This window comes from Schistocerca nitens, chromosome 9, assembly GCF_023898315.1.
Source record: "Schistocerca nitens isolate TAMUIC-IGC-003100 chromosome 9, iqSchNite1.1, whole genome shotgun sequence".
Classification (NCBI taxonomy): Eukaryota; Metazoa; Arthropoda; class Insecta; order Orthoptera; family Acrididae; genus Schistocerca; species Schistocerca nitens.
Genome location: NC_064622.1, coordinates 144,191,375 through 144,216,859, shown reverse-complemented (window position 1 = coordinate 144,216,859; position 25,485 = coordinate 144,191,375). Strand labels below are relative to the sequence as shown.

The window sequence follows — 25,485 nt, the reverse complement described above, 5'->3', positions numbered from 1 at the left end:
CCACCAGGCCACCAGGCATTGACCTGATGTGGATATGGAGCCGATGTCCCCCATCCTACCGTATGGGTTGACAGGAGAAGACAGACTGTGACACTGCCTGTGCCCCAAGTACTTCCAATCATACGCCCCATTATCAGTACATCATCTCAGCCATAGCCTTGCAAAAGGAAGACGCCATGTGCATTTGGCGAATCTGAGCTGTTCCCCAAGGGAAGAGGAATGAAGTAATGTATGCACCCTTGAAATCCGTGTGCATTAGTGATGCATTGTCATCCGCAAGAATGTGATGTGAAAGAGCAATGCTGTGAACATCCAATAGAACCTACCACAGGCGAGTGCCTATTTAAACCACGCTTGCGTTCAGTTATATTATTACTGCTTGCATACATTTGCCTTATCTTATTGTGTTCAGTTTATGTTATGGTGATTGGCGTACATGCCACAGTCTAATAAACTTGTACTAACATTCATGGTTTTGTTGTGTGTCCAAGTTACAACCACCTTGTCTATAGGTTATAGGTAGGTGGCACATAGATAATTATTTCATCCATAAAGGGTGGCATAATGAGGCCAACGATTGATAATTAAATACATATAAAACAATTTTCTTTGTCAGTCACTTGTTTATCATACTTCTGTGTGCTTTTTTCATCTTCACCATCTTGTAGAAATGGTTCTTGGGTGGAACATTGGATATCATCATGAAGTTCCCACAAAGTTCATTGGCACAACTCTGTCCTTTTCATGCACAGATGTGAAGGTGCCAAATTCAGTGACCAATAGCAAAGATTTCCTGATCGGCAGTGGAGAAATATAGCAATGCTACTTGTCGAACAATGAACCAAGAGCTTCAGCGCATGTGCAAGGGCTATTGTTCTTACTGTGCACTGTTGTTGGCCACCCAAGCACCCACTGTTGGGAATCACATGCTGTTATATGCATCCGTGGTCGCATGTGACTATCTTTGCTGTGGTCATCCAAACATCCATATCGCCACCGAAACATCATTCCTTGTTTGACTATCAATTTCCCTTTGTGGTTGCTGTGAAAAGACAATGGCACCTGGGGTCACACTGTGCACCATAGACCTGCACACGCAAACTTACGCTCATGGGCCACCAACTGTCACCATCTTTCACAGTGAACCTGTGTGCCTAGGATGTTGGTACATAAAGAAAGAGTCATATTGTATTCAGACAGCTTATTTGACAAGTTGCACCATACCCATACCATATTCATCCAGAGTGGATATTCTGAAAGGAAGATTCGATGTGCCATACACCCAGCGTGTGTTACACAAAGTGAGGACCTGGAAGAAAGTGAAGAACAAAGAGGAGTGGTTGTCTTGCCACATGTCAGTAGTGTTTCTTCGAAAATAGGAACATAAAGCTAAATCCATCTTCTGCTTACCAACAAACCTCAGAGCTCTTCTAAGTAAAGGGAAAGACAATCTTGTTTTGAGAAGGTCTGGTATGTAAGATTCTTCGTAGCTGCAGGATATCATACATTGAAAAAACTTGTTGCACTGCAGAAGACGCAGAAGACCGATGCATCAAACTTCAATGACACACACATTAGGACAAGCCAGAGAAATCTGCAGTGCTTGTACACTGTCTGTGTATGGGGCATAATACGGACTACAAAATAGCAAAAATCTCTTGTGCATGTTTTTGTACGGAGACAGCTTTATTAAAGAACTGGTGGAAATTCATAGCTCGACAAATCTGCTGATCAGAAGAGAGACAAATACCAACAACTTAGTGATGTGGGATCCAGCAGCATTGGATCTATCCGGATTTATCCGAACAGGGGCAGAAACTTTATAGTGGTTCTCGAGCATTTAAAATATATTATTTAAATAAAAAAAACATTATATACTGGATGGGATTTTATTTGACCAGAAGGATAAAACCCCTTCAGTAAATTTGCATTCTTTATTATCTATTAGCTAATAACTTTCTCTTTTGTCTGACATAAAATTAAATATAGGAAACATATAACCAGTAAAGACAACAGACAAGCTAGTCACTATGAAGCTCTTCAATCTTTAAGACCCAGCAGTTTTCTCTGTATAATCTTGCTACAGCTTTACACGACTTTCTACAAAAGAGTCTATTAGCTCATCAAAGTTCATCTCAAAGGCAGTTTTATTTTCAGTCCTATGATCGCAATGCCGGATAGGCATTCCTGACTCATTGTTGAATGCACATACCTTTTAATTATTTTCAGTTTGCCGATGCTTCACTCACAGCTTGCAGATTTCATAGGCAATGTGTGGTACATCCTTAAAGGTATACTAACACTACGGAATGCTTCTTGCAAGTAATATTTGCACAGATGTTGTAACAGGTGAAGTGCACTTGATTTTTCATTAATTTTAGTTATTAGCTTTTTGAATCCAGTGAGTTCCTGGCAAAAATCAACTGTATTCAAGTCTTTCAAATATTTTTATGCTATGTCTGCTCCATTTTTCTGCAGATTCTCAGTCAACATATTTAAAAACGCGTCGCCACAGAGGAAGGCGAAATCAATGTGGCAAATTGAAATTAGCGGAGATTGAGGCCTGGCGGATAACGAGAAGAGAGGATATACTGAAGGGCAAGTTCCCATCTCCGGAGTTCTGGCAGGTTGGTGTTAGTGGGAAGTATCCAGATAACCCGGACGGTGTAACACTGTGCCAAGATGTGCTGGCCGTGCACCAAGGCATGTTTAGCCACAGGGTGATCCTCATTACCAACAAACAGTGTCTGCCTGTGTCCATTCATGCGAATGGACAGTTTGTTTCAGGTCATTCCCACATAGAAAGCTTCACAGTGTTGACATTGACCTCCACCTGTCCAATGGCCAGCTTCACACGTCCGTCCACATCAAACCCACCAACAAGCAACAGTACCTCCATTATGACAGCTGCCACCCATTCCACATCAAACGGTCCCTTCCCTACAGCCTAGGTTTTCGAGGCAAACGAATCTGCTCCAGTCCGGAATCCCTGAACCATTACACCAACAACCTGAAAACAGCTTTCGCATCCCGCAACTACCCTCCCGACCTGGTACAGAAGCAAATAACCAGAGCCACTTCCTCATCTCCTCAAACACAGAACTTCCCACAGAAGAACCCCAAAAGTGTCCCACTTGTGACAGGATACTTTCCGGGACTGGATCAGACTCTGAATGTGGCTCTCCAGCAGGGATACGACTTCCTCAAATCCTGCCCTGAAATGAGATCCATCCTTCATGAAATCCTCCCCACTCCACCAAGAGTGTCTTTCCGCCGTCCACCTAACCTTCGTAACCTCTTAGTTCATCCCTATGAAATCCCCAAACCACCTTCCCTACCCTCTGGCTCCTACCCTTGTAACCGCCCCCGGTGTAAAACCTGTCCCATGCACCCTCCCACCACCACCTACTCCAGTCCTGTAACCCGGAAGGTGTACATGATCAAAGGCAGAGCCACGTGTGAAAGCACCCACGTGATTTACCAACTGACCTGCCTACACTGTGAAGCTTTCTATGTGGGAATGACCAGCAACAAACTGTCCATTCGCATGAATGGACACAGGCAGGCAGTGTTTGTTGGTAATGAGGATCAACCTGTGGCTAAACATGCCTTGGTGCACGGCCAGCACATCTTGGCACAGTGTTACACCGTCCGGGTTATCTGGATACTTCCCACTAACACCAACCTGTCAGAACTCCGGAGATGGGAACTTGCCCTTCAGTATATCCTCTCTTCTTGTTATCCGCCAGGCCTCAATCTCCGCTAATTTCAATTTGCCGCCGCTCATACCTCACCTGTCTTTCAACAACATCTTTGCCTCTGTACTTCCGCCTCGACTGACATCTCTACCCAAACTCTTTGCCTTTACAAATGTCTGCTTGTGTCTGTGTATGTGCGGATGGATATGTGTGTGTATACCTGTCCTTTTTTCCCCCTAAGGTAAGTCTTTCCGCTCCCAGGATTGGAATGACTCCTTACCCTCCCCCTTAAAACCCACATTCTTTAGTCTTTCCCTCTCCTTCCCTCTTTCCTGATGAAGCAACCGTTTGTTGCGAAAGCTTGAATTTTGTATGTATGTTTGTGTTTGTTTGTGTGTCTGTCGACCTGCCAGCACTTTCGTTTGGTATGTCACGTCATCTTTGTTTATATATGCCAGAATAAGCTAAAAATTTTGTTTATTTTGCAGGAGAAGATGTTGGAAGCATTGCAGTTCCTCTCATGAGTGATGTTTCAACAGTATGCAAATCAAAAAGTACTGATTCTGTACTCCTTATGAGAACATTTGTTGAAGGACTACAAGATATTATTAATGCAAGTGCAAACTTGGAACTATCACAGGAGAAACTATTAGGTAATGTTGCTACATTGTTTTCTAAAGTAGTGGTTGATTAAATATATGTAATATGCAACCTCAAAGAAGTTCAAATTTCAATTAGGAAGTACCAGAACAATTAAAATGCAAATACGTGACAATAAATTAACATTGAGCTTGGTCAGTGGCAGAAATAATTCATATTGATTATTCGATCCCTACTTCCCTTCATTGCTGCTGACAAAGTCATTGCTTCATTTATTGGTGTTTATGTTCCATTTGTTTGTCTAAATTTTGTGTAATGTTATTGATTTTTCCTGAATTCTTTGCATACAGAAATTACACAGGCTGAAAAAATTTTCCTTTTTCTCTGTAATTTGCATGAAAATATGAATTTTTGACTAAATCGATTGTGTTGATCACGAATCTGAAACCTATTTCTCTACAAAATGTCAGATTTTTATGCCACATCATCATCAAACTCTGTACCCTATGAGATCAGAAAACAGTTACAGGAAGGTAGTTGAAGCAGAACAATAAAATGATTAAAAACTAATGTGAGAGACATATAAATTAAAAAAAGCAAATACAGTGATTTGGACACTTACCAGGTGGAGGTATTATTTCCATTTACATTTTCCTGTGACTTAGTGCTTGATGTCCTTCCTTTGGTGTATCACTTCTCCTTCATGTGTGGTAGACCAGAAGTAGTCACACATCATGTTTATTCCCCAAAAACCTGGATAATGATGTTGCAGACATTGAAGTTCCTAATGGAACCATTCAGCATTTTCCTCTGATGCGGTAGCCAGATTGTGCTGAAAATTGTCTTGGTGTGACATTAAAAAATGTAGTTTTGGAGAGACCTTGGATTCTGACTATTTAAATGGCTGCAACATATCTTCCACTATTTTCTTGTAATCAGTTTCTTTAGTCTGGGCAGGGAAACGATACACTGGATTTGTTAAGGATTTTTTTTTAAACTTCTCTGATCTTATTGTTCTGTTTCCATCATTGTGATTTTAAAGTGTTCATCAGACATCAACTTACACATATCTGGTCCAACAAATATCTCTTCTTCCAGCTTTGCAGGTAATAGATTTGGGATCTGACTCAGGTTGTATACGACCCGGTACAACTGGGAGTTCTGTGAATTTTTTCATCCGGGAGAAAACCAGGAAAAACCCGGAAATGTTTTAGAATTCAGGGAATTTTTCATTGCTTTAGTTTTCTGTTAAATTTTTGTAATTTTGACTGATAAGAACCAATACTCTAACAAAGGATATTACTGTATCCAGCTACTGCAGAATAATACTTCAACACTAAAACATAAACGAGAGAAAAAATGAAAATAACTTAAATTGCAAAGGAAATGTGCCATATACAACAATGACACACAGTGCTCATACAAGCATCTGCCAACAGAAAAATGTGTCAAAGGCTTTAGGAAGACTATGCAATGCTTCTTATCAACAAATTGCCTCTGATGAGCGTGAAGTCACAACTGTTTACATTGGATTCGTTTTGGCAGTTATGAGCGGGCTCATGCACATGCGCATTTGAGTTGCATTTGAGTAGTAGATTCTCCCGCTTCTGGCTACAGGAATGTGGCTGTTGGGTGTGCAAGTAGTCGCAGCAAGCAGCTAGATGCTTGTTTCCCAAAGCGCCTAGCATCCAGCGCACGTTGGTCTATCGATTATTCATATTATTTTGAAATGCATCCGTGTTGTTTTTTTGAACATTTTTTAACACATTTTAAGTTGATTTCTGAATGAATCATAAGTTGAGTTTTGAATGCGTGCATTCAGGAGGACGACGGTTCAATCCCGTCTCCAGCCATCCTGATTTAGGTTTTCCGTGATTTCCCTAAATCGTTTCAGGCAAATGCCGGGATGGTTCCTTTCAAAGGGCACGGCCGATTTCCTTCCCAATCCTTCCCTAACCCGAGCTTGCGCTCCGTCTCTAATGACCTCGTTGTCGATGGGACGTTAAACACTAACAACCACCACCACCATAGTGTATGTGATGTCTCTGTCAGGAGAATCCTTGTCACATCTAGAGATAAACTTTCTGCAGACAAAAGGGGATGGGGCTATACAAGCTGAGCAGAGTAAACCCGAATGAATGAATGCCAATCGCTGTCTGATTATGTGGTTGATTGGGTTTATGAATGATCAGCATTGTTATAATTACTAGTGAAATTCATAGATTCAGACTACCAGAATTGAAAAGGTGAGAAAGATTACATATTATCTTCTCGGTGTATCCAAGAAAATGAAATTTTGACAGAAAATTTTTGGCCAGATCGCTACACTAGTAAGGACCAGTTGTATAGTCCCCGGCTAGAAGCCTTTTATGTTCTATTCTGGAAGTAATGTGGAGAACATTTTGTACAAACAGGTAACAACGCCTAACTGGAGAATAATTGCAGGATAACTAAACCTGTGATTCTGGCAGGGTTAGTGAAGTTAATCGGCGAACAAATTTTGACAATGGCAGGAATAGCTACAGAATTGGTGATGACAAGATTGTTTGTTAGAACTAGGAAGGAGAAGAAGCGGGGACATCATAAAAATTGTGGAAGAAAAGATGATTCCAAATTTATATAAAAATTTCGTAATACTACTTTTCAATCTCGTGCTTGAGAAACTGATGCGTATGTAAGAATGCAATGTGAAACTATTTCTAAACATAAAGCTTTCTGCTTGTAGTAGGTCTAATAGGCATTTGATATTTGTACTCCATGAATTATCTTCTGTCGTGTTCTAAAAGTGACCATTTGTGACAAAACAGTCTCGTTTATACAAAATCTTTAGCATGATTTCTGCACACTGAATGAGATGTACCATATACAGGTAAATTATTTTCACTGGGCCATGATCTCAGAAATTGTACTGCGTCTTTTGAGGGTCTCAAGTCTTTCACAAAATTGTTAGGTCCTGTTTGAGTAAGAGGTTTTGGGTTACTATCAGTACCATGCTCGGAATAGTCAGAGTCACTGCTTTCGTGAGTCACCTCCAGTTCAGAGAATTCAAATGCATAGACTGATTTTGGTGAAGAGGGGATCAGCAATTCTGGACCAAGGTTAAATCGACGAATTTAAGTTCAGATACAAGATATTCCTTCTTCTTCCTCTCTCTCTCTCTCTCTCTCTCTCTCTCTCTCTCTCTCTCTCTCTCTCCCCCTCCCTCCTATTTTTTTTACTCCATTAATTTTATACAGAAGTAACGATCATTGATGTGATTCTTTTTATATATATATATTTTTTTTTACATCATTCTGTGGGAATTTAAAGTTCATAACTTCATTTTATCTACACATCACTTCCTTAATTGCTCCATGCTTGTATGAAATGATCTCCGATCATCGTACCAAAATAAGCAAAACACGATTTGCACACACTCTCTCTTATTTGTCAATGTCTTCTGCTTATCATATAAGTTCCACATACGCAAAAAAATTTATCTGGGCTATTCACACAATGCCTCTCCAACATTTTGAACATGGCTTCGATGAAATAACACCACTCACAACAATGCTCATAAGTACCTTCTCCTAGCTGTTACCGTCACGCAGCTGTTGATTTCTGCAGCAGTAACAGAAAATTAGCTTAGAAATTTGTTCTTCTACTCGACCATCCTAAAAACAAGAAATGTTGCCACGTTTATGTAAACAACACTACATAACCTGGATTTCACAACCAGTAGTAAATAGCTTTCAGTAGGTTAGGAGAGTCATAGTTGTGCAGTGAAAACTGGGGGTTCAGGTGTGTCAAATTAGTAAAGAACACCATTAGTTTCCAAACCCTAGAACACATGTCCACGTTTTATTGAATGATTTTTTTCTGTCGTTACAGTTTGCTAATTAATAAAAAAATTAATAGTAATTCATCAAGTATTACTTTTAACTGTAATCTTATAGCTTCAACCAAGGTTACATCACCAAAAAACCTGTTTATTGTTTTCTGAAGAACTAAATAATGAAAATTACGCCAGTTTTTGCAGTCTTGCTGAAGCCAGTATGTGTCTGTTACATTCAGATTTTATTTTAAGTAACTTCGGTGAATGGCAGATGGTTTCATTGACAAAACCACAGCAGATTTTCCCCTTCCATCCTATAAAGCTGGTCTCTCTCTCTCTCTCTCTCTCTCTCTCTCTCTCTCTCTCTCTCTCTCTAATAGCCTTAATGTTAATTACCCATAAAAATTCAAGCATTTCTATAATTCTTGCTTTTGTATGAATTTATTATATAGTCTTATTTCAAATGAAGGTAAAAAAGTCAGATTACCATGTAAGAGTGACTGTGTATAGACGAAAGAGGATAAGAACAAACTAGCTTCTGAAATCAAAGGTTTCTTCACATTGTAATTTGATGACTGTTAATTTTTACACATCAAATTCATTTTATCTCCATTGGATTAGGAAGTCGACTTTGTACATATGATCTTACAATAATGCAATTTTGAAATCCTCCCTTCTTATGAGAATCGAGACCAAACTACATTCTCTGGCGGAGTTTCGATTACCTCTCACCAAGCCCTGAAATGAGAAATGCCCTGCTCACTATCCTTCCCACCCCTCCCTCAGTGGATTTCGGCCGTCCACCGAACTCATCCATCCTAACACAATCCCTGCTCCCAATTCCTTACCTCATGGCTCATACCCCTGTATAGACGTATATACAAGACCTGTCCCATACATCTTCCCACCACCAACTATTCGGTCACTAACATCACCTATCTCATCAAAGGCAGGGCTACCTGTGAAACCAGTCATGTGGTCTACAAGCTAAGTTGCAACCACTGTGCTGCATTCTATGTAGGCATAACAACCAACAAAAGCTGTCTTGTCCAATGGCCACCGACAAACTGTGACCAGGAAACAAGTGGACCACCCTGTTGCTGAACACTCTGCCAAACATGATATCCTTCATTTCAATGACTGCTTCACAGCCTGTGCCATATAGTTCCTTCCCACCAACACCAGCTTTTCTGAATTGTGCAGGTGGGAACGTTCCCTGCAATACATCCTGCGTTCCCATAACCCTCCTGGCCTCGACCTTCATTAGTCGCTGTCCTCACCCATCCAGCCCCTTCCCTGCTCCCATTCCAGCACTACACAACCGCCATTCCACCACCAAACACAGTCTTTTTTTATTTATTTTATTTTTTATTTATTTCTCTCCTTTTCCATTACTCCCCCCCCCCCCCCTCCCCTTCTCACCTCTCCCCTGACTGCCACCAAACTTGCAGCACTTCATTGTCTGCCATACCCCCCTTCCCACCTCTCCCCTACCCACCGCCCAACTTGCCGCACTTCGTTGTCCCATCCCCACCATACTATCCCTCCCCCTCCCTGCCCCAGCCTCCTCCTTTCCCCTACCCAATCGCCACTCACATCATGCACTGGTGCTGCTGCTCGCAGTGTGCTTTCAGTTGCCTTAGACTGCAGTCTTGTGTGAGTTGCGTTTGTGTGTGTGTGTGGGGGGGGGGGGGGGTAGATGGGTTGGTATTTGTGTCTGTTGTTGACAATGGCCATTGGCCGAAAGCTTTAAGTGTGAAAATCTTTTTGTTGTGCCTATCTGCGACTCAGCATCTCCGTTATATGGTGATTAGCAACTTACCTTCACATAATATTGTTACACCCAGGTATTTGTATGACTTGGCCGATTCCAACTGTGTTACAGAATTATTTTGCCTGAGTTGTTAAGAGATACTATGTTAATAATGATTACACAAATAGGAAATAATTTTTCTTAGTATTATCGATATTTGGTTCAAAACAACAGTCATAATGAACATCTATTTTATCATTGTCTCCATCCTCATTATCTACTCATACACCATTATCCTCTGCCAGATTTTTGTCGAAAGGTATTTGGTTCAGTTTGTAGCCCACTGCAGAAAATGTGTGTACCATATCATGTTTCTTTGCCTGTTGTGAAGGACTACTATTCTACAAGTCTTTTACTTGAGGCAAAATACAATCATACCTTACCCCACTTCTGATCATTTTGTGTTTGCTCACTGGTATCATTGCATATACACCATGCAGACCAACCAATGCTCATGCATGACATCTAGCTTCACAAATTTTGAAGTTTTTTTCTTCTCTCTCTCTCTCTCTCTCTCTCTCTCTCTCTCTCTCTCTCTCTCTCTCTCTGTGTGTGTGTGTGTGTGTGTGTGTGTGTGTGTGTGTGTGTGTGTCTTTCTTCTTCTTCTTTTTCCTAATATTTGAATGGGTTCTTACCAACTGACCCAGGAAAAATCAAAAATTTAGGTAGTCAAGTATTACTACTGTCTCAAATACACTGTCATACCTCTGGGAGCATTAGAGTTTCAAGTTTTTTGTAGTTTCTTTCCTGTAATGCCAAAAGACCTATCTGCAGACATGTATGAATCACCATGTACAGGGAAAAACCAGTCAACGTGAAATCCGCATTGTCATGCAGTCACACAGACCAGAAATAAAATACGTTAAGTTTTGTTTTGAACTGCACAGTTATCACTAAAGAATTGAATACATTTAATATTATTTGCATCACTGTATGGTTTTAAGACTAACTCAAAAAAATGCCATAGACATGAACTAATTTCCTTTGGATCCCCTGCCATCTTCGCTCTTTAGCCACCTATAAAAATGTGTCATGTTTGGTGAAGTAATTTTCTTTCCTCATGAATGATTATTCCTAACACATGTACCATAATTAATGTGAATAATATGCTCTGTTAATTTGTCTTTGATAAAGGCTGATTCTGCATCAAATCAAAGTTCACTGTTAAACTGCCATCTGGGCGTTTATTAAGGTTCTGGATAAAAAGAATTTGCTTTTAGTTTATACACAAGCCTTTCCACTACAGCTGTTTCTTGATATTCTAATCAGTAGTAGCTTTAAAACAAACTTTGAATGCTAGTGAAACATTGCAAGTGTCCTGTTTTATGTTGCCAAACCCCAGAAATTGGTGACAAAAATCTGAAAGAAAAAAATGTAATTAGAAATTGCCTTTTAGTACGCTGTAATCATAACATATATTTTACACATAATCTGAATCTAAATGTGTACTGTCAATTTATCATACTGTATCTACTAGATAGTTAATTTGGTGCTCACTTTATTGATTTGTTGAAGTTTTATTGCCAGCTGCTGTCTTCTCATAAAATAAATTCCACATATGTATGGTTAATTCTGGAGCAAATATTTTCTTAATGATGTCTTTTTTCTCCCCCAGTACTGTCCTCTGCATTTAAACCTTGTTATGTGAGCTATAATTTCAGCCTTCAGTTTCTATATACCATCACCAAGCCTTGCACTACCTCTTATTTCAGAAACCGCAGCCTCACAATTCATTTTCTTATCAGTTGCATGCTCAACCTTCCTTCTCCCAACATTAAAAATACTTAGGGATATAGCTCTACAAACAGAGGCATTTCCCTGAAGAGAAATTTGTATGCTGTAGCTTATAGTTTTATTTGGTGCTTGAACATTCTTTCTTACCTATATTAGGCCTTCATCTTTTAGGATAGTTCACACCAATATACCCCATTAAAAAGTTTGTCCGATTCACAGCATCTGTATTGTACCAGTATCTGTTATTTTCATGTATCATGACATCTTCTGATATGCATAATGCTCTTGAAAGTTACGATTATGTTTACATGTGATTGGAGGTTTTCCACTTGCAGCAGCATTATGTTTTTCAAGTTTCAAAACATTCTGCTTCCACATATTTACAGATGTTTTACGTTTCCTTGGATTTTCTGTAAATTCTCTCAAATCAGCAAATTCATTTGACATATCAGAATTCATTAATTGTTCACAGTAAACAAACACAACAGAAAACACAAGAACATTTCGTGAAATAACACACTAACAAATTGCAGGCAGCCATTACTTATTTAGACAGTAAATACATGATCACACAAACACTTTATATTGGCTCACAGTGTTTGTGATGTCACAATACTCGGTCAGATCAGTGCAAGAGTATTTGGTGCTTCTTGCTATGAAAGTTCAAAGGGATTTGGCATGTTTTGGAGTAAAATGCTGGATTTGACGACCTGTGTATAAGAGATTTGGTACTTTTTGCAAGAAAATATTTACTCTATGGGATCAAAAGTATCCAGACACCCCCAAAAGGCGACCTCAGTAGTCATTAGACATCGTGAGAGAGCAGAATGGGGTGCTCCACGGAAGTCACGGACTTCTAACGTGGTCAAGTAATTGGGTGTCACTTGTCATACATCTGTACATGAGATTTCCACATTCCTAAACATCCTTAGGTCCAGTGTTACTGTTGTGATAGTGAAGTGGAAACATGAAGGGACACATACAGCACAAAAATGTGCAGGCCAACCTCGTCTGTTGACTGACGGAGACTGCCGACAGGTGAAGAGGGTCGTAATGTGTAATATGCAGACATCTATCCAGAACATCACACAGGAATTCCAAACTGCATCAGAACCCACTGCAAGTACTATGACAGTTGGGTGGAAGGTGAGAAAACTTGGATTTCATGGTTGAATGGCTGCTCATAAGCCACAAATCACACCGGTAAATGCCAAACAATGCCTCGCTTGGTGTAAGGAGCATAAACATTGGACGATTGAACAGTGGAAAAATGTTGTGTGGAGTGACAAATCACAGTACACATTGTGATGATTCGATGGCAGGGTGTGGGTGTGTGGAATGCCCGGTGAACGTCATCTGCCAGTATATGTAGTGCCAACAGTAAAATTCGGGGTGGTCGAATTTTTTCATGGAGGGGGACTCATTTTTTCGATTTAGTACCTCTTGGAATAAAGCAATACATATATGTTGACACATTAAATATTCACTCATGATAATTTTATTTTAAAGAAGTAACTATATTTGTATCATTCTTACACATTGATATGTGACTGATGTAAGTACCATATGTTGATGTTATATAGGTGGCTGGATACAGGTGTACCTTAGCTACTGCCAGTCATCTGACATGTGCCGCCTACTTGATACTCTGTTGTCTATTGCCACAAGAGTGGAGAGCGACAGCCGTGCCCTTGGCAGCCACTGTTGGGATGAAACCGTGCCACAGCTTGCTTATGCATTGTGGGAACATGCTTGGCCATCTGTTAAAACATATTTTCAGCAACAGCCTAAGGCTACTTCATCTGGATCGGTTGCAGAGCCACCCATGCAAGCTGCAGATCTGGCTGCAGCATTAGCCCTTCTCACACTTGGAAAGGTATTCATTGTTATACTGGTAAATGTGATGGCCGTTACTTATTTGTTGCATGAACACAGTACTTTATTGCATGGTTTTGTAGCATAGCAAGATGTCAGAAACATATTGCATATGCAGTGAAACAATTGTTAATAATTGTTAAACACCACAAAAATTTGCAGCACTGGGTAATTATGGACTGTGGGTCACTCAGATAATTTTGAATCATAAGATATAAAAATGTCATTGTGTTCAATATCCTGTGAATTTTAACTGAGAGAGTAGCGATATATTTGAAATCATGTTGAAAGATGGCGTGTGCAGAGACAGAGAGAGGAGTGGGGAGGAGGTGTAGATAGATTCAAAAGTGTGGATGGGATGGAGTTGGCTTACATATAGTGACAGAAAGGGAGCAGACACTTTCCATGTTCAAAAATATTGCAAAATGTTGCTGTGGACAACAACAAAGAAAGTTACGTCACCAAGAAGTGTTATGAAACTGGCCAATCAACTTAAATCACTGCTAGGGAAGGCAAATGAAAGATTTTTAGTCGAAGAGTTCTGGGAAAGGGCGGTATATCTGCAAAGGAAATTGCATACAGTAGTCCAGTGAGATCAATTTTACAATCTCGTTGCGGTGTTTGAAGTCTTTATCACGTAGGCATGACAACAGATGTTGAACAAATTCAGAGGGAAGTACTATGGAACTTAAGTCGAAATCCTTGGAAGAAAGACGATGTACGAGGGTCATTCAATATGTAATGCCCCAGTAAGTGTCAGAATTTGGTGACAATATACATCAACGTGTCTTGTCCATGCCGTATTTTTCTATATAGACTCTATCACATTCTATGGCCGTACACCAGTTTGTGAAAGAGCATGTATTCCCTGCTGGTAAAAGCTCTTGTCCTGTAGGCATAGCCATGTTTTCACTGCATGACTGACACTACCGTCACCTTCAATGCATGTTCCCCGTAGAGATTCTTTAAGCGGCCCAAAAAGATGGAAGTCTGAGGGTGCCAGGTCTGGACTGTAGGGTGGATGAGGCAGGGATGTCCAACCCAATTTGGCGATGTGTTCCGTGCTTTCAGACTTGTGGGTGGACTTGCATTAACGTGTTGGAGCAAGATTTCTCCTGGATTCTTTTGTAATCGAACACATCGGAAACAGTTCTTCAGTTTATTCAAAGTCTTCACGTATGCCTCTGAACTGATGGTTGACGCTCTTGGCATCACATCTACAAGAATGATGTCATCACAATCCCCGAAAACTGTCACCATGACTTTCCTGCCAGAGGAGTTGTCTTGAATTTCTTCTTTAGTGGTGAATGAGGATGATGCCACACCATGGACTGACTTTTTGTTTTTGGCGCAAAGTGGTGCACTCAGCTTTCGTCCTCCATAATGACCGCGACAGAGAGGCCTCTTTGTCAGTCTCAAAAAGCTCCAACAATTCAGATGAAGTGGCCTTTCTTTGAATCTTGTGATCTGCTGTGAGCATTTGTTGAACCCGTCGTGAGTACCTCTTTCAATATCCGAGAGTCTCGATCATTGCAGGCGCACTTCAAATGTTGACTGACAACTGTAGAGCCAATTGTCAAGTTGTGATGTGCCGGTCGGCTCAAATAATGGCATCTGCATGGTTCAGCATGCCTGGAGCAGTGCCTGTGACAGGCTGTCCTAAGCATGGCTGATAATGGAGCTCTGTTTCTGCATTTACTGAGGCTGTAACTTTCTTTACCCTTCGCCCAACTGTACTCCTATCAACTGCAGTATTGCCATATACTGCATACAGATGTTTATGGATGTTCACCACGGTTTCTTTTTCTGCACTCAAGAATTCAATAACAGCACACTGCTTGTAACGTGAGTCGTATGTAGATGCCATTTTGACACTGTACGATGTCTCTGCCATCTGCCAGAACAGTTCGAAACTTCGCCAGCGCATGGTGATAACATCAAATTTGAAGCACTAACAAGAACGTTTGTCTATTTATATTAATGGCTTTTTATAAAAAATGTCGGGCATCGCTTATGGAATGACCCTCGTAGTTCTTGTAAAATGCTGTTGAATAAATTTGGAGAATCTTTATTCAAAGATGACTTTGTGACTATTATGTTGACACTAACGTATCTCTCTCATAGAGGATCACGAGAAGAAGCTAATAGAGGTTAGTGCACATGCAGAGGTACCGAAAGAGCCATTCCCCCTTTGCTCAATACGCAAAAGGAGTAGGAAAGAAAGTTAATAATATTGGTATGATGTTCCCAACACCATGCATTGTAGGGTGGTTTTTAGACTATTTAAATAGGTATAGATGCCCACTTCATATTTTGGAGAACAGTTACCACTGTTCAGCACAACTCGTGGCAAGATGTCATGAGGGAAACTAAATTTCATTGACTGCTGACAGTCAGTGTAGGTGGATGTGCAGAATGCTTCAAAACTGGGCTGTGTTCGGATGTGGCTGCACTACAATTATGACACTTTTAATAAAACAGCTGTGGTGGTGTAACATAGGTAAGCATTATTGCAGATTTTATATGAAGTAAAAGGAAAGTAGCTGCGCCGCACCAGTGATCACTGCTGTTGAAATGGCAGACATGTTAAAGAGAATATCTGTCATAATGAATGATATTCTGTAGCAGTAGTATTGTGAGAAAATATGGAATAAAAAGAAAAAAATCAATAAATAATTCAGAACAGATTTTGAAACATTACTAATCATGCAGTTGCTCATTAAAGGACATATTTTTTCACTGTTTACCAAATGCAATATCATATTGCCATTTGATTTCATAGGAGCCTTTCAGTTTCAAAGCCAGTCAAAAGGTTTATAGTGGACAGCACACATAGTTTGCACTGTGCATTTAAATATGATGCTAAAGTTTTTGTTCGGTATTCTCTTTTAGAAAGAACAGTTAAAAGTATTTCCTCTTCAGCAGCTGCTATACCTTCTTGCCCTGATATCCTTCACCACGTATGCTATGAGTGGTGTAAACCACATATTACACTTTTCTTAGTTAGTTAGTTACATGTTCCATTGGTCAATCCACAGTAACCTTTACAATGTGGAATGTGTGAAGTGCATAAGAAACGCATACATGAATGAATATATTATACCTATACATTTATTTATTCCTATTCAAGAATTCATCTATGGTATAGAAGGAGTTGTCAAGGAGATATGATTTCAGTTTATTTTTAAAACTGTTACTGCTATCTGTCAGACATTTTATTTCATCTGGTAATTTATCAAAAAACAATATCCTGCAGCATATTTTACCCCTTTCTGTGCCAAAGATAGTTTAAGTGGAGGATAGTGCAAGTCTTTCTCTTTCTTCTGACATTATAATCATGACTGTTACTTGTTTTTAAACTGGTCCGTGTTGTTGAGGACAAATTTCATTATCGAGTAAATGTACTGTGAGGCTGTTTCAAGAATTCCTAACCTTTTAAAGTGATGCCTAGAAGATGTGTGACGATGAGCCACACAATTATTTTTACCACTTTCTTTTGAGCAGTGAATAAGTTTTGCCTAAATGTTCAGTTACCCCAAAATATTATTCCATGTGACATCAGAGAGTGAAAGTATGTAAAGTATGTTAGCTTGCTAATTTCTATATTCTCAAAATCAGCAATTATTCTGGTTTGCAAAAGTTGCTGAAACTAGTTGCTTTAGGAGACCCAAAATTTTACAATTAAGATTCTCATCTATATGTACATCCAAAAACTTAGTATGCTCTATCCTGGCTACTGAATTCTTTTGATGTGTTCTATTTATTGAAGGGAGTAGAAAACTGGATGTACTGTGTGTGGTTTCTTTTTCTTTCTTTTCTTTTCTTTTGTTTCTCCAAAGCCCAGAGCAAGCCCATTTGCAAAAAAAGACCAATAACTTTTCCAAAAACATTATTTGTATCAATTTCTATTAGTTTCTTTTACTGGATCAATAATGATGCTTGTATCATCAGCAAACAGTGTCAGTTTACCTTCTTGTTTCAGATTTATAATGGATCTCTTTCACATATATCAAGAACAGAAGGGGACCCATAATCGAACCCTGTGGAACACCTAATGCAATTTCAGCCCAGTTAGATGAAATGGGAAACTTCCTTAAATCACTTAATCCATACAAAGAAACTGTTTGCTTTCTGTTCTGTAGGTATGACCTAAACCACTCATATTCTGTTCCACTTATATCATGCAATTGTAATTTCTGTAACATAATGCCATGGTTTACACAATCAAATACTTTTGTCACAGAAAATTCCTATTGGTGACATTTTATTATTTAAAGACTCTATTGCGTGGGCAGTAAAATTGTATATTGCTGTCTCAGTGGAAAAGCACTTTTGAAATCCAAACTGTCATTTACTAAGTATCTCATTACTGCTAAGTGGCTAGCCACTCTTGAGTACATTACTTTCTCAACAATTTTAAAAAATGCTTTGAGCAAGGATACTGGGCGGTAATTATTGACATCTGTGGTGTCCCCTTTTTTTTTAGAGAGGCTTGACAATGGCATATTTTAACCTGTCTGGTAAAATACCTTGAGTTAGTGATGCATTGGAGATGTGACTCAGAACATCAGATGTAACTGCTCCACATTGTTTTAATATCTCGTTAAAGATGTCATCTGCTCCAACAGAACATTTATTTTTCAAAGATTTAATGATTTTTCGTATTTCACAAGAGGTTGTTACATGAAAATTAATCTGACTAGGACTTCTCAAAACTGACTCTTCCATGTACTGCTTGGCTTTTTCTTTTGAACTGTTGTCTCCAGTTTTTTCACCAACACTTAAAAAATGATTGTTAAATACATTAGCTACTTGTGTACTATTGGTTAAGATGGTCTCATTCTCTTTAATAGTGATACTACCTACCCCAGTGGTTACTTTTCCTATCTCTCTTCTAACAACATTCCATACTGATTTGATTTTATTGTCCGAATTGTTAATTTCATCTCTAGTATACATATTTTTTGATTTTCTGACAACTTTTCTCAGTATGTTACACTAATTTTTATAGTGTAAAATTACTTATGGGTCTTTACTAATTCTTGCTGCCTCGTAAAATTTTCTTTTCCTTTCTGTTTCTTTGAAAACTGTTTGGCATTTGACTCAATATATACATCTCCCCAATTAACATTTTTTAAACTTTCTCTGAAATGCTATACAGATACCGGATTGACCAGCCTTACACTTTTACTTAATGGTTTCGGAACTACACGCTGCTAAGTTTTGTAAGTTAATCATTGTACATCATGGTCTGATAATCCATATATCACAGGGAAAGTAGGTGACAATTTTACATCCTCTTGCTGCAAAAATACATTATCTATTAGAGTGCTACTGTCTTGAGCTGTACGTGTAGGGAAATTGATCACTGTTTCTAAGTTTTATGTCATTAATAACACTTCTAGCTCACTTTTCCTATAAGAATTGCTTAGAAAGTTTACATTGAAATCACCACAAATTAATAACTTCTTCTTTTTGTCTGACAGACAGCTTGATAAGGAGTCAAACTTTAGCTGTAGTTCACATGCACTAACTTCAAAAGTGCTGATCGGCACAAAATTTGCTTACTTCTACAGTTTTGTACTTATACCCTTGTTTTGTGTAAATGGCAACTCCTCCTTAATCCATGCTAGATCTGCAAGTGTAAGATGCTAAATTATACCCATTTATACTGACACTTTCCATCCCCACAGTTACATGGTTTTCATACAGACAAAGTTTGTCAATTTCATTCTTATTTTGGAAATCATCTAAACACACTAACAGCTCATCTGTTTTGTTTTTTATTCCTCTGATATTTTGAAGAAGTAAATTGGTACTACCCTTATCTTTGTCCCTATTTACTGTACAGGAATCTTCTTTTATTCTATTTTTTTTGGTTATTGACTGTCTGGATTTTGGCTTTAACCTAAAACACCTGTCTGCCTGTTCCCATCAACCACAGGGATCCTCCCTTGTGTGACTGTGGACCCCCTTACAGTATCTGCTAATAGAGAAGCTAACTTATCTTTCCGCTTCCTGTTTAGGTGCAGGCCATGTGTAGTGTATCTCCACCTAAAAATAGTGTCAACTGGAACAACACGCATGTGAGATTTTGTTGGTGTCTAGAGCATCCTGTTCAGCTCATTGTTAACATGCCTTACAGCAGTGTTTAACCAGGGTCAATCGTGGCACTGAAAGACCTCCACAAACCCCACATTAGTGTGCTCAGTTTCTGCTCGTATTTTGTCCAGGTCACTCCTAATACTACAGGGTAATTATAATTTAACTTTAAACTTTCAAACACTGTAGAAATAACACCACTGGTCAGAATGACGTCAAATTGCAACAGAATATTATTAGAGAAGAGGGAAAATGTATGACAGAAGAAAAAAAATAGTGTGAAAATTGGTCAGTAGATGGTGCTGTATGTGTCAGAATACGTAAATGAAAACATGTGTTATGCACACGACCCATTGAAGTTGATATAAACAAGTCGGGTACACGACTTTTCCTCCTTTCGCATCTGCAACGTTCACTGTGACTGTCTCAATGCAGGATCATGTTGTGCTTGTAAAACTGTATTACAAGAATGATGACTGTGCACACATAGCTCCGCAGAAGTTTTAGACACTGAAGTGTTTGAAAAAAGGCATTGGTCCAATGACTTTAGTGGATCTGGAGAAAATGATTCGGAAATTCAAAAAGACTGGTTCTTTTGGTGTGAAACCTGGTAGAGGGAGGAAATGAATTGAGTCGACGTCTGTGCAAACAGTAGCCACAGCAATGCAGGAGGAGACAAGTGGTCGTGTGCAAATGTTTAGTGCACGGAGAATTGCCCGAACATCGGACATACCTGTGAGCACATTGCTATCCATTCAAAATTACCCATTTTCACGAGTTGCTTCCTGTTGACCTGGCAGAAAGAGAGACCTTTGCTTTAGAATTTCTTGTATGCATAGAAGTGGACAATGATTGGCAGTGGAAGATTTTGTGGACAGACAAAGCTCATTGAGTGGTCGCTCCACCAGTGAGCAGAAATGTCATGGGCATGCCCGGAGTTCTGAGGAGCGGCGAGTAGAGCGATGGGTGTGGCGAATTGCTGTTCGGCCAAGCCTGCCTGGTCGACGGCCCATCCGGCCCCCCACTTATGACGATTGGAGATGTTGGTGTGGCAGACCGCCGTTCGGAGGAGCTTGCCTCCCCAGTGGCCCTGTCTGACCCGCCGCCTAGAATGACTCGGCCACCATCCATGGTCCTCAACTTAGATGACAATTCTGGTGAAGATGACATCATTGTGCATGACACACTCCTGGCCGACGAGAGGACACAAAGGATGATGGTCAGCGTGTTGCAGCGCCCAGATGGCGAGCGGCACAAATGGCCATTCTCCTTGGCACCAAATGCGCCAAAAAGGCATCCAAGAAGAAGCGGCAGCTTGCTGTCTCAACCAAGGGTGGCAGAAGACGTGCCATACCAGGTGACAGCATGGCAGGCGCAACCTGGACTACTGTCACATGTCTGCGGGTGGCCAGACCCAGGACGACGCCTTCCCCGCTGCCCACATCGACTGCAAACCGCTACGGCGCACTTGTAGACGAGGAGATGACAGAGCAGCCAACAACCAAGCAAACGGTACCCACGACCGCTGCCCAAGCTGGCCACTCGGAAGGAGGAGGAGGAGGAGAAGAAGAAGAAGAAGATCTCGGCGATGGTCGCCACCCATAGTCTTCTAGGTGGCCGAAGACTACAAAGGTTTCCTGCAGCTTGTGAAGCAGTGGACGACTGCAGACTTCACATTGCGAGCTGCGGCAGGGAACCTCATGCAGATGCAAGTCTGTAACACCGACGACTTCATGAAGGTGGCGAACCAGGGCTTCCACTGGTACATGCACGCCACCGTCCTTGAGAGGTTACTGAAGCTCGTCGTCAAGGGCTTTCCCTACTGAGGAAAGAACGGGTGCAGCTTGATTTTAGCGTGCGCAATGTGACGTGAGTCAAGTCCCAAATCACGCACAATGAGTCGCTGGCACTGGAGAACAGGCGGCTCTATCAGCTGAAACGGGTGCCCAGTACCATGGTCACTATCGAAAACCTCAAGCAGAAGAGGGGCTTAGTACAGTACTTTCGCTGCCAGGGAATGGGCCACGCGGCTCGCTACTGCTCTCCCCCCAAGGCATGGGTGAAGTTCGCTGGCACCCGTGCAAGCAGACTTCGTCTGCTACCAAGGATGCACGCACCAAAGTGTGCAAACTGTGGTGGGCAACACGTGGCGAGTTACTGTGACTGTGAAGTCATTAAAGCTGCAGTTGCTCGCCAACACGGGCAGGAGGCGCAGAAGACTGCCAACTGCTCCCTCCCTTGGCCGCACCCAGGCGCGAAGCTGATAAGGTGGCCGGCAACTGTAAGGATGATGCTGGCAGCCGATGCTGCCACCACTGTCCCCACTGAAGAGGCAACAGACGAAGACACACCCGCACTGGAAAATGTGCCCATGAGGGCACTCCTGAAAACTAGCGTGTCGATCCCCTCCGGGGAAAAATGCACAAAGAAGAGGCCACATCACTGGAAGGCGGCAGGAGTGGCAACACATCAGCTGCCACTCGCAAACCAGCTGCACCCAGCCAAGGCAATGCACCCACAGTGCATGAAGGAGAGCGGCGGCAGCTGTCTCCACACTCTTTGCGGTGATTGACAAGGTCGCGCACCTGGCCGACACGCTGTTGAGTTGCTGAGGCAGTGCTGTCCACCACACTGGTGGCCGCCTGTGAGCCATCGCAGTAAGGCACTCCCTACGCCATCCGCACTGGGAGCAGTGAAGTAGGCCTGTCATGGGCCCTCGTAGCTGTCTGAAAAGCAGCAAACATTGAGGAGAAGAATACCTGAGAAGGGCAACGAGCTGACAGGAAGAAAAAAGAAGAATACACCACATGACTTTACAGAAGACGTGGAGGCAAAGTAGGGGTAGCCTACTAGGACTCCACCTACCCAGGGGTCGGGGTGCCCCTGTTGAAGCCCGGACGTCAACGTCAATGTCAAATCCCACTTCCATCTGACAGAATATATCAATACACAGATTGTCGAATATGGGCAACAGAAAATCCACATGCAAGTCAACCAGTAACACTTCATCCTGAAAAGTTCACTGTGTGATGTGGGTTTAGGGCACCATCCATCATTATCATAGGGCCACATTTTTTCAAAGAGACACATACTTCCAGTTCTGTCACCTGTACCATCACTGGTAAGCGGCGCTATGAGTGTCTTTTCTGCAACCACGTCATTCCAGCTCTCCGACAGTGTGGATATGTGGATAGTATCATTTTTATGCAAGGTGGCCCACCTCTCCGCATTGCAAATCCAGTTAAGTAGCTGCTGAAGTGCCATTTCGGAAATGTAAATGTGATCATTTTTGTGCAATAGGGCGCACCTCCAAGTGTTGCAAATCCAATTAAGTAGCTGCTGAAGTGCCATTTCAGAGATGCTAGAACAATCAGCCGGCATTTCCCTACAGCCTGGTCATCCCGATCACCTGATCTTAATTTGTGTGACTTCTGGCTATAGGGCTATCTGAAAGATGTTGTGTTCAATGTTCCGATTGCAAACTTAGCTGCATTGAAGGCACGCATTGCGCAATATATTCCGAATGTAACCATGGAAACACTTCGATCTGTTGTGGAACACACTGTTTCTCGATTTCAACTTGTTGCGGCGCCAGTCGCACAGAAATTAATAATCTGATTTGATTTTGAGTGATGCTCTTTATGCGGTTTTTGGCCTCGGGACAATTAAAAACCAATTTTTCCCATTCGATATAATATGACCTTGCTGTGGTGGATGGGAGTATCGCACCTGAACACCGATGCACACTGAGTAGTACAGTTTGTTTAACGTCAAATGTACACCTTAGGCACTGTTGTATGTTTCATTTGTCATTTGTAGCCGACCACTATTAAATTATGATGCTTACAGTGCCATCTATTGCTATATTTTGTAACTATTTATTATTGTTCTGCCACACGTTTTGCCCCTTCTCCGATAATATTCTGTTGCAATTTGACATCATTCTGACCAGTAGTGTTACTTCTGCAGCGGTTTGAAAGTTTAATTGTAATCACACTGTATATCTTGGATTCGTAGCTGGGCTGTTTCCTCCTCCCCCAACTATAATTACCTGAGCTTCCTTCTCAAAATTCCTGCATAGCTGACCTAAGTTTTCTGTCACCTTGGTAAGGCTAGCACATGGTTTCACAGAACTTGTGACCTGATACCCTTCACCTAATTTTTCCTGAAACTGCTGGCTTACACCACTCCCATGACTACCTAGAAGCAGAATTCTTTTCCTATTTTGATTTGATCCCGACTGGTCTTTTTTCTTTAAGCTAATATTCTGCTTCAACCTACATTCAGCTGCACCTGGATGAGACCCTTCCTCCACAACTTCAGACAGCAAGCCAAACTGATTTACTAACAGAATTTCTAAAGTTTTTTCAACAGTTTCCCTTTCCCACCCTTTGCCTGCTACCTTTTTCCAGCATGCACCATCTATTTTTCCTCCCTTAGCCTACATAATACCAAATTCACATTTTCTAATTCAGCTTTAAGGGCACAAATCTTTGCCTCCTGTTGAGCGATTTTTCTGTCCTATTAATTAAGAGTCAGAAATATTAGTAGAGTGCAGAAAACCACCTTGTGATGTTGCAGTATTTATGTCCGAGCATTTGGACTGAAGTTTATGCTGAACTATGAAAGATTGCAGTAAGTCACAACACTGTAGAGAAAACTGAGACACTGTAGCAAGACATCAACAGTCATTCAAATGTTATTTAAGGAAATCACAAACAGAAGCTGTTCTGAATGAAGGTTATATTAGGTTGTGCACAAGTTCATAATGTTTTTACACGAGTTTAATGAGCACAACAGATATACATAACACAGACTTCAGCCATCAATAGTATATTCTCCATCAATATTTACAACAGCCTGCCAGTGCTGGGGCAATGTTTCGATTCTGGGACTTTAGAAATCACTTGGTTTTGAGGCAAAGAATTTGTCAAGCCATATCTGGAGCGCATTTTCATCCAGAAAGGAAGTTCCTTGAAGAGTGTTCGGCAGAGAGAGGAAAGGTGAAAATCTGAGAGCACAAGATCAGATGAATAAGGTGGATGCAGAATGACAATGCGGGTAGGCATTATCATGGAGTAGCATCACTTGATGCAGTCTTCCTGGTCATTGTTCTTGGATTGTGTCTGCAAGACATCTCAGTTGTTGACAATAAATGTCAGCAGTGATAGTTACAGCTCAAGGAAGCAATTTGTAGTACACCACACTGTCACTGTTCCACCAGATGCATAACATTATCTTTTGTGGTTGCAAGCACATCTTTGTATGGGGAGTTGCTGCTTTGTTTGTGCTCAACCATTCTTTTCTTTTCCTTATGTTAACACAAAGAAACCATTTCTCATCACCAGTAACAATACAGGATAGGAATGATCAGTGTTGTTCATGTGCCAATTGAAGACAAGCAAGCAGAGATGCACATATGGCCACATGCTGAATTTTGTGTTTTTGGCTTGAAGCATGTGGTACCCATACTCCTAATTTTTGAACCTCATGCAAAATTTGCACGATGATGGAATGAACACAGTTCACATTTTCCAGTCCTCAAGTACACTGGCATGGATCATTGTGGTTCAATGCATTTAAATGACGTTCATGAAACCCCAAAAGTCTTCCTAAATGTGGAGAGTCTCTAATATCAGAATGATCCTCCTTAATATGAAAGCTGTGCTCCGTCCAGTGGCATTACCCCCATGCAAGGCGAAAATGTTCCTACCTGCTTCTGGGGCTGCACCACTCTATTGAACTTAAACAGAAGAATATGTCAGAAACGTTCAGATTTCTCCACTTTGCACTCAATTTTCTACTGTCCACAGCTGCACTCGCTATATCTAGATGACAAAATTACAATA

The 25,485-nt window shown here is 40.9% G+C and overlaps 1 protein-coding gene across 2 annotated transcripts in view; it reads left to right on the top strand.

The window, feature by feature from the left end:
* The window catches only part of LOC126203610 (protein MMS22-like), a 140,950-nt gene that overhangs the window by 83,493 nt on the left and 31,972 nt on the right, over positions 1–25,485 (top strand). For both annotated transcript variants that reach the window (XM_049937976.1, XM_049937977.1), the window contains 2 exons: positions 4,187–4,351; positions 13,243–13,535. In XM_049937976.1, coding sequence (XP_049793933.1) covers positions 4,187–4,351; positions 13,243–13,535 — 458 coding nt within the window. The remainder of the gene's footprint in view (positions 1–4,186; positions 4,352–13,242; positions 13,536–25,485) is intronic.